The 10,967-nt window shown below is 40.6% G+C and overlaps 2 protein-coding genes across 2 annotated transcripts; both read left to right on the forward strand.

Moving 5' to 3' along the window:
• The first annotated feature begins 695 nt into the window (after positions 1–695).
• Positions 696–1,592, forward strand: LOC142608952 (uncharacterized). The gene has a single exon (XM_075780603.1). It carries the CDS (start codon positions 696–698, stop codon positions 1,590–1,592), a length of 897 nt encoding a protein of 298 aa, XP_075636718.1.
• An 8,500-nt stretch (positions 1,593–10,092) lies between these two features.
• On the forward strand, positions 10,093–10,626 carry LOC142608953 (uncharacterized). Its single transcript, XM_075780604.1, has one exon. The coding sequence runs from the start codon at positions 10,093–10,095 to the stop codon at positions 10,624–10,626; it is 534 nt and encodes a 177-aa protein (XP_075636719.1).
• The last annotated feature ends 341 nt before the right edge of the window (positions 10,627–10,967 follow it).

Consider the following 10,967-nt stretch of genomic DNA (forward strand, 5'->3'; position numbering starts at 1 on the left):
CGCAGTGCGAAGGAAGGAGCTAAACCCTCGTACGAAACAAGGATGGTAGGTGCGCCTCACGTGATTGAGCAAGCTAGTGACACTAGGCCCTCTGCCACTATGCTGACCAACTCAAAGGAATCACATGCGCCAACTAACTCCGAACCTGGGACAAAATCGGAGACAAAGCCTGCAGAAGCAACTGTCGCTGAAACCGAGAAAAAGCATGGATGTACAAGACCTGAAAGTGGCTATTCCTTGGACAGAAAAAAGTCCAACGCATCGGGGGTAGGTGTAGCACATCCGATGATAGCTACAGGAGAGGAAATGATGGTGATAGATGAAGAAGATGTTAACTTACCACTCAGGGGCTTGATTAATGTACAAAGCCTAGCTACCTACACGGACCACACAGATGGGCTAATGGTAATGATATACAACAAGGATTTGGGCTAGGTTGACGAGCCCATTGGGCCTAAGACCAGATATTGGAAATGCATTAACAGAAAAAATGAAAAGGAAAATACTGACCCACTCCAAGCTATTGTCTCTTCAAACAAAAAGAGAATTGGGCCGAGTCCTTTACAAGAGCTTGATTCAAACTCAATCTCGTTGAAGCAATGTAAAGGAAAACAGAAAGTAGGGCAACATCTAGGAAATGAACACAACATGGATGGTGGTGTGGCGGAGGCTGCGAAGCAGCCCCGCCCAGCTTAATGAGTATATTATCTTGGAACTGTCGAGGGCTTAGGGACTCTCGGGCAGTTCTAATGCTCACCAAGATGGTGAGAGACGAAGCTCCCCTACTGGTCTTCCTAGTGGAGACGAAGGCTGATATTTCTTTCATGAAAAAAGTTCAAGCAAAGTTGGAATATACGCAAGGAATTACTGTCCTTAGTGATGGTAGAAGTGGAGGACTTTCCTTGATGTGGAAAAAAGGAAGTAACGTTGAAGTCCACAAGTACTCAAACTCCCATGTTGACGTGATCATCTCTGACCATGAAACAAACCTAAGGTGGCAAGCGACCGGTTTCTATGGACACCTGGATGCTCAACAAAGGCATATATCTTGGAAGCTTCTAGAGCACTTAAATACGCAACTCAGCCTACCATGGATAGTTTTTGGAGATTTCAATGAGATTACTCACCTGGACGAGAAATGCGGTGGGGCAAAGAGGAGTGCAGACCAAATGCAAGCTTTTAGAAATGCCCTCGATGCATGCGACCTTCTTGACTTGGGTTTTAGCGGTTTGAGTTTCACGTGGTGCAATGGAAGATTTGGCGAGCAAAGAACCCTAGTCAAGCTAGACAAAATGGTAGCCAACTCAAACTGGAAAAGCTTATTCCTAGGAGAGAGGGTGCAATACAAGTCCATGGCCGCCTCTGACCACTGCTCCTTGATCCTTCACTCATCTCATACTCCCAAAAATGGAAGAAAAAAGCCTCGATTCCACTTCGAAACAATGTGGCTCTGTGATGCGGAATGTAAGGAGGTTGTTGAGCTTGCATGGTCCATGCCACACACTCCCAGTGATGTCCCAACGACACAAGATCGAATCAAAAGTTGTCAAACAACTCCAATAGTGGAACATGAATGTTTTCGGGCGCGTTGATAAACAACTGAAGGAAAAATAGGATAAACTCCAATATTTGGAGTCTCTTGATATGCTCCATGAGTTTGCTGAGGATATCCATCTCCTCTGGAAAGAAATAAACGACCTACTAGATAAGGAAAACGATATGTGGTGGCAAAGATCCCATTCTCTATGGATGCAACAGGGCAATAGGAACACAAACACAAAGTTCTTCTACTCTACGGCAAGTCAAAGACAAAGGAAGAATGCCATTCAAGGCCTCTTGGACGATCAGGAGTGTGGCAGAGCATTGAAAAAGGCATTGAAAGGACCACTCTGGAATACTATACATCCATCTTCACGTCTGACAGGCCCACACAATTTATTGCGGTGGAGCAGGTCCTTGAACCCAAAGTAACAGGGGAAATGAACATGGTCCTAACCAAGGAGTTCCAACCTGATGAAGTTTGGAGAGCCCTTCAACATATGCATCCAATGAAGTCTCCAAGACCCGAAGATATGCCCCTTGTCTTCTACCAAAAATTCTAGAATATTGTTGGGCCAAATACTACTAAATGTGTTCTAAATATCTTAAACTCTGGAAATATGCCTGTTGATATTAATGCTGCCCATATTTGTCTCATCCCAAAGAAAAAAAACCCCCAGACAATCATGGACTACCGCCCCATAAGCCTATGCAATGTATTATCTCGCATTGTTTCCAAGGTCCTGGCTAACTGACTCAAGAAAGTGCTGCCTAACATTATTAGTACCTCCTAGAGTGCTTTTCTTTCTAACAGGTTGATTACAGATAACGTACTTGTGGCTTTTGAGACAATGCACCACATCAACCAGCGACGGAAAGGCAAGGAAGGCCTCATGGCAATCAAACTCGACATGAGCAAAGCATTTGATCAAGTTGAATAGCTGTGCCTAGAAATGATCATGCGAAAACTGGGGTTTCATGAGCAATGGATTTCTCTTACAATGATGTGTGTAAAAATTGCCACCTACTCCATCCTCATCAATGGGGAACCGAAAGGATCGATCAGGGCATCCAGGGGAATCTGCCAAGGCGATCCCATATCACCCTACCTCTTCCTCATATGTGCTGAGGGGCTCTCGGCAATGCTGAACAGGGGACAACAACAGGGACACATCAATGGCGTTGCTATTTGCAGGAAAGCGCCATCCATCTCTCATCTGCTTTTTTGCAGACAACAACCTCATCTTTTGTAAGGGCAACATGAATGAATGCAAAAGAATCTAGGAGATTCTATAGGACTATGAAGCTACCTCGGGTCAAAAGATGAACCGAGAGAAAACTTCCCTGTTTTTCAGCAAAAACACTACCCCCGATACCCAAGACGCCATCAAAAACCTCTTCGATGCTCAAATCATAAAACAGCATGAACAGTACCTAGGCCTACCCTCACTTATCGGCATGAACAAAAAGTAAGCTTTTAATAAGATAAAGGACCACGTTGGGAAAAAGATCGCAGGTTGGAAAGGAAAGTTGTTGTCGAGTGCAGAGAGAGAGACACTTATCAAAGTTGTTGCTCAAGCTACCCCCACCTACACCATAAGTTGTTTCAAGCTTCTAGACTCTTTATGCAAGGACTTGGGAGCCATGATCAGCCAGCTTTGGTGGGGTCAGAAAAAAGAAGAGAGAAAAATACCATGGGTAGCCTGGGACAAGCTTTGCACACCTAAAACTGATGGGGGGATGGGCTTTAGAAATTTGCGAGCCTTCAATCTAATACTTCTAGCAAAGCAAGGGTGGCGCCTCTTGAAAAACCACAACACTTTGTTCTACCAGGTATTCAAAGCTAAATACTTTGATAACTCCACCTTCCTTGAAGCTCAACTTGGCAAGAGACCGTCCTTTGCCTCGGGAGTTTTATGGCAGCCAAGCTAGTCATATCTGAAGGAGTTAGGTGGAGCATTGGCAATGGTCGTTGGTGTTTATAACTTTATATGTTTGTAGAATGTAGTTTGAACCTGGAGCAAAAAACACTTTGAACCTTCTGGCTATATGTTTTGCCCCTACCTACAATTTTGGTGTCCATTTTCTTAATTTATTTTTGCATTCTTTTTGGGTCCAAAATAATATTTTGAACTTCATGATTCAGCATTGTCACAGTTGAGCACTAGAACAATATTACCAAACACGTTGCATTCTTATGCGTGCGAGTGTTCACCACTCTAGTTTTCCTCCTAAAACCATCATTGCAATTTTCCATTTTACTCAATCCACTTTTTTATTTGTTAATGTACTTTATCATTGCACTATTTTCCAATCTTCATTTGGGCTATGCTGGGTTCTGGGATGTTCTCAAAAAGATAACAATCGCATTTCCTTCATGAGAGGAGGGGCAAAGCTTGCCGTTTACTTGTTTGACTAATAATAAAGGTCAAAGCGCTTGCACCGGCCAGGAAACATGTTCCAATCACTTGAGTGATTTGCTCGCTCATCAATTAACAATTCCTAAATTCTTTATCTTTTATAATATATATATATATATGTTGGGATCTGTAGCAATATATATTCTTAATAATAAAACAAAGTTTTGGTTTACCAAATCAAGTGTGTGTTGAAGTAATCAAATGAGTAGAAATAGAAAGTACATGTGGTCCTTTTTTTTTTGAGACTGATCAATTGTAGCATTGGGTGATAGGATTTTGTATATGAGCTGCTTGGTAAAATCTGAGTGGTCTCTGGGCCATAGCTGCTTAAATTTGGATTCTTCAATTACACTAATGTTAATCACCATTTCATTTATTGTTTCTGTGGTCACCAAAAATGGCAAAAAGAGAAAAATCAAGAGCAAGTGTGCTCGATCAAATTGATGACTAGATTGGCCATGGAGCATGAAATAGATAAGGCTAACATGCTAATTTCCTGAAGCAAAGAGTGGTGATAGTAGTTTCTGATCTTCATCATAATTGAAGAAACTCATAGCCATAGACAGGTTTGAAAGCAAAGACAGAAAAATGATACCATATTGTCCCATGTTTCTAGCTATCACTAAGGCATGCTTGTCTCTATCATTTATAATATGGCTATGGTTGGCAATTATAAGCTGAAACCAGTTTGGCCCGTTTAACGATATAGGGATGCCTCATGAATCATGATCATGGGACTTCTTTATCGAATAAGAAGGTTGTGCTTGTGTCCCTTAATAATTACAATAGAACTAGTGGCAAGAATAGAACTTTTTTGAGTAGGTCTCACATGGGCAATGCGTGGGATGCTTTTACAATGTAGAGTCCAAGACGTGTACGTTGTTTACTTCGATGTCACTCACATTCTTCTCCCTTACGTTTGGATCCCAAGCAAAGGTGAATTGAAGTCCTCGCTAAAATCATTAGCAAAAAATAAAGAATTCCAGCTAGAATCCACTGTATGGAATCATATTTTGTTTGTTTTATTGGGGGAAAAAACAGTTTCGTACCACTATGATACAGTGAAAGTGTGTCGAAGCAATGTCCTTAATTGTTTCTCCTTCATGTATATTGTAATTAGTATGTGATTTTCATTGTACCGACCATGCTCTTATGAAATAAAATAAGCTTTTTGATAGATTGGATTGAAGTTATGATGGTATCAAATTTTTGATGTAAACATAATTCAAGACTTTATTATTAGATGAGTTAATTGTAACCCACTAAAATAAATAAAGTTATAGTTACTATAAGCAACAATAATGGCCAAGCCATCATTGTTTTTGTAATCCTTGTAAAGTTATTTATGAGAACAAAATTATTGGGGTGTCCTAACTTGTCTTTCTGCTTTGCAAAGTGCTAATCAACAAGACAATCCTTTTCTGGGGCTAAGGGAAAGGGGGGTCGGTTCTCTAGTTAAAACACCCATCTTTGGAGCTAAGGCTAAGGGCATACCTTTTATGTATAATGGTTTATCCATTATCCTAATTACTAACATATTTAATAAATAAAATACCAACACGTTGGTGGCCTAGTGGAAAGGGCTTGATCCAACCATGCTTCTGGGCATAGGTTCGAACTTATTTGCAGACTGTTCATTTAACTCATCAAAGTTTTTGGTGTGGGTTCTTAGCTTGAGAGTGGTTATATTGCTACAATGGTCACACTCAGGTAGGAAAGCATCATTGATCATCCTTGTCTAACCAATTTTTGTAAATACAAAAAAAAAAAAAAATAATTAATAATATATGAGGTTGTATATTCATATTTCATTTGGTTCCAGTTTTTTTAATGAATTAAAACTAGTATAGAGAGATAAATTAAAAATGTGTAATAAAAATTTAAATAAAAGATAAAGAAAAAAAAAAGGAAAGTATACATTAGATTATTTCTTTTCATATATTCATATTTACTAATATATTTATACTATCTTTTGTAAGATGTTGTCAAAACGCAACTAATATATCATATTAATTAAGTAATCTACGTACTAACTATTATATATACTCATTTTTTGGTTGTACCTTAAAAAAAGTAACAAAAAATTACATACCATTTATTTTTACTATAAAATCAATAATTTAATTTAGAATCAAATTTTATATTACACTATTTAATTTTAGGCAATTGTCATTTTGCTCCATTTCAATTTTATCAATTTAGTTTCTAAGTTTGCAATTGTCGTAGAATTCAATCTTCGGTGGTGAAATTATTAAGTGCACGTAATGTACTACATATTTCTAGATGAGCTTCACATGTGGGTCATGCACATGGGGTGTTCTTGTTGGCCAATGAGGCGATGACCATTGAAAAAGGATGACAAATGATATAACCTACCACTGAAATGAATTATAGATGATATTGCTATAATTTCATATAAAAAAAGATGATATTGCGATAAGAGTTGGTGAATCAACGGGGGAGGTTCATTTTTAGTCCTTTGACATGTTATACGCATATAATCAAATGGATCACCGTGGTGAATTGATTGGGAAAGTTGATGTGTATAATCTATCTGAAGCTGTGAATATGTGATAGTAATCCATTATTAAAATTTATTTTTAGTCTTAAAAATAGTAAAAATTTCAAGTTTTTCCTTTTGGATGTGACTTACCTTCAATACTTTTTTAACTAAATATGTCCGTTGTTTTAAATATACAATGATAAATGGTAGTGAGTTTTAATCCTCACTTTTTATTTACTTAGTAGGTGATGTGACAATCTCTAATTAAAACAAAAAAAAGATTCATTTTTAAAAAGTACTATAGGTAAGTCAAACTTTTTCTTTTTATAGCCTTGTCATTATGATTATTGATCAAGTGAAAAAATTCAACAAAGTGAGTATCACTAGATTATAACATACACACCATAGAAGGACTAACTTTGATATGATTATAATTATTTAGAATTAAAAAGGAATTTTATATTTTAAGGAATTAAAATAAAACTTAACCCAAACTTTAAAGATCATGGTCTTTTGTGAAAGTTTAATTTTAGTCTGAAAAAATTATAAATGATTCAAATCAGTCCTTTCATAACCTTGTCACTATAAGTATTGCTTACATGACAAAATTCGACAAAGTTGTGTAGCACTTTGTTATAATGGATTAAGAATGTATACTCTCCTTCTTACTTTGGTTAACAAAAAAAAAAAAAGAAGAGAAAAGTTAAATATAAGAGTCACATTAATAATTCCTGCAAGAACAAAATGCATGAGACTAGATACGCTTAAAAGGTGAGTGATGGGGGTATTTTTGACAAAGTAACTTATAAGGGAGCAGACGGCCTCTACAAGACCGTTGGCTTCACAAACTGACAAAAGCCCCAGAAGGATAGACGGGGGGAACATATCGACGGGACTCTCAATGGGTGATGCCCCCGCAAGGGCCGACAGATGTATTTCCCTACAAACAGACGGGTAACCATGAAGCTGATGGGTGGAGAGACTGATAGGTCCTACGTGGCCTTACTTGGTCCTCATGAATATTCGTGAATGGAAATACCTTGCACATCACACACAAAGACCTTATCATGCTATCATATCTTCTCCATATGGAAAGACATCTTAAAATCTCGGAAACCCTAATACCAAATCTCATCTACAAGGAAAGATCCCTACTTCTAAGGGATCTTAGCTCTCTACTCGCCACTATATAAACACTAGACCTCCATATTCAACAGGTACGCGAAAAATCTTTAGCTCTCTCACTACAAAGTTCTTGGAGATTTCTCATTCACTAACTTGACCTTCAGAGGGTCCTTAGCAGATACCACACCAGTGCCTTCTATTTGGTTTATTTGTTCTTATTCCACAGGTACCCATTGGAGCGCTTTGGAATCTACAACTCACTAATGATGTCAGAGCATTATTACTTGGCATCGTTTGTGGGAAAATGAGAAAGTAGCCATATTACCGCTTCCCGAACAAAGAGTTGTATGGTCCTCACACACTCAATGACAACCAACAACAATCAAGAAGGTGAACCACGCATTACTGCCCTCGAAAGGCAGGTACAGACTCTAGCCATGGCTGTGGAACGCCTTACTAAGCAAAACCACGATTTGGAAGAACAGCTATGTCAAAGGAACGCAGGGCCCAATAATCAGGGAGAGGAGTAAGAGGCTAACAGCCCCCAACACACCGTCGAAAGGCAAGAAGGACTGGAGGGCAGCAACGCCCTGAGCTGACAAGAGCAACAGGACACCAACTGCCCGTCTATCGTTGACATGGCACCTCCACACATTGCTGTAGAAATGCAGATGATGAAGGAGATGATGAACTTCATGATGAATGCCCTCAAGGGACGGGTGTCAAACGACCTCGACGAGCTAGTCCATCGGACGGATTTGCCCTTTACAGCACTCGTCACTTTGTTCCCCCTTCCAACAAAGTTCTATATGCCGCAGATAGAAGCCTATGACAGGTCTAAGGGATCCTTAGACCACTTGGAATCATTCAAAGCCTATGAGGTTCATTTTTAGTCCTTTGACATGTTATACGCATATAATCAAATGGATCACCGTGGTGAATTGATTGGGAAAGTTGATGTGTATAATCTATCTGAAGCTGTGAATATGTGATAGTAATCCATTATGAAATTTATTTTTAGTCTTAAAAATAGTAAAAATTTCAAGTTTTTCCTTTTGAATGTGACTTACCTTCAATACTTTTTTAACTAGATATGTCTATTGCTCGAAAGGCAGCTACAGACTCTAGCCGCGGCCGTGGAACGTCTTACTAAGCAAAACCACGATTTGGAAGAATAGCTGTGTCAAAGGAATGCAGGGCCCAATAATCAGGGAGAGGAGCAAGAGGCTAATAGCCCCCAGCACACCGCCGAAAGACGAGATCAAGAAGGACTGGGGGGCAGCAACGCCCTGAGCAGACAAGAGCAATAGGACACCAACCGCCCGTCTATCGTTGACATGGCACCTCCATACATTGCCGTAGAAATACATATGATGAAGGAGAGGATGGACTTCATGATGAAAGCCCTCAAGGGACGGGTGTCAAACGACCTCGACGAGCTGGTCCATCAGACGGATTCGCCTTTTACAGCACCCGTCACTTTGTTCTCCCTTCCAACAAAGTTCCATATGCCGCAGATAGAAGCCTATGATAGGTCTAAGGATCCCTTAGACCACTTGGAGTCATTCAAAACCCTCATGCACTTACAGGGTGTTCCGGACGAGATCATATGCCAAGCTTTTCCCACCACACTAAAAGGTCCCGCTAGGGTATGGTTCAACAGATTGACACCTACCTCTATTAGTACCTTCAAAGAGTTAAATGCGCAGTTTGCATCATACTTTATAAGGGGGCACAAGTACAAGAAATCCACTACATGCCTAATGAGCATCAAGCAACGGGAGGACGAAACACTAAGGTCCTACATTGCTCGCTTCAACAGAGAAGCCCTTTCGACAGATAAGGTTGATGACAAGATACTTGTTACTGCCTTCACTAATGGCTTGCGGAAGGGGAAGTTTTTGTTCTTCTTATATAAATACAACCCGAAGACCATGTTGGAGGTACTTTACCGAGCCATCTAGTACATGAACGCAGAAGGCGAATTGCTGGCCCGCAAGGAAAGACCCAGGAAGAGGGATAGGCAAGAAGATGTGTGGTAGGAAAGGGGACGAAAGACGACTAGGACTAAAGACCAACGGGAGGACAAGCGTTCCAAACCTCCCACTAAAAGGTTTACTAATTTCACCCCGCTAACTGCCCTGATCGATCAAGTCCTGATGCAGATCAAGGATGATGCAACCTTGACGTGGCCTGGCAAGTTAAAGGGAGATCCTAGCAGGAGGTCCAAAGACAAGTAATGTTGTTTTCATCGTGAGCACAATCACGACACATCTGAATGCTATGACTTGAAGCAACAGATCAAGGCCCTCATAAAACCCAACGGTTTGTCAGCAAGGAATAACAACCCGCCGCAAGAAAAGGCTGTTATGAGGAATGATGAGCGCCCTAGGCCGCCCTTAGGGGACATAAGGATGATAGTAGGGGGCACTATAGCATATGGCTCGACTAGGAGGGCACAAAAGACCTACCTTAGGATGGTTCAAAACGTCCAGGCGTCCGCTGATGGGTTTTGTCCCAAAAGTGGCACCGGTGGACAACCCCATAGTTGGGTTTTCAGAGGAAGATGCCCGACGTCTCCACCACCCCCACAATGATGCTCTCGTTGTTAGCATACGGGTGGGAGACGACAACACCCATCGGGTCCTAGTTGATAATGGAAGCTCGGTTGATATCTTATACTACTCGGCATTCCAGCAGATGAGAATCGAGAGAGGACGGCTCATATCGATCAACGCAGCACTCATTGGGTTTGGAGGCATGAAAGTATACCCCGTCAGGGCAGTCACACTACTTGTGACAATCGGAGATTACCCTCAACAGATTACCAAGGATGTGACTTTCCTTATCGTCAATTGTTCATCCGCTTACAATGCCATAATAGGCCGACCCACGCTTAACTCATGGAAGGCCGTAACTTCAACCTATCATTTGATGATCAAGTTTCCCATGGATTACGAAGTGGGAGAGCTACGAGGAGATCAAGTGGTAGCACGCGAATGCTACATAGCAATGCTAGAGATGGACGACCACTTGTAGGCCCTAAAAATAGAAAAGCAACGGGCGGTTGCGGAGCCCATAGAAAAGTTGGAAGAGATACTCCTTGACGACTCTAGACCTGAGCGGACAACCAGGATCGGCACCCTCGCCAATTCACCCATCCGCCAGGCGCTTACATGACAAAATTTGACAAAGTTGTGTAGCACTTTGTTATAATGGATACAGAAGGTATATTCTCCTTCTTACTTTGGTTAACCAAAAAGAGAGAGAGAGAGAGAGAGAGAGAGAGAGAGAGAGAGAGAGAAGTTAAATTTAAGAGTCGCATTAATAATTCCTGAAAGAAAAAAATTCATGAGACTAACTACATACGCTTAAAAGGT

The sequence above is a fragment of the Castanea sativa genome, chromosome 9 (genome assembly GCF_040712315.1).
Source record: "Castanea sativa cultivar Marrone di Chiusa Pesio chromosome 9, ASM4071231v1".
Taxonomy (NCBI): domain Eukaryota; kingdom Viridiplantae; phylum Streptophyta; class Magnoliopsida; order Fagales; family Fagaceae; genus Castanea; species Castanea sativa.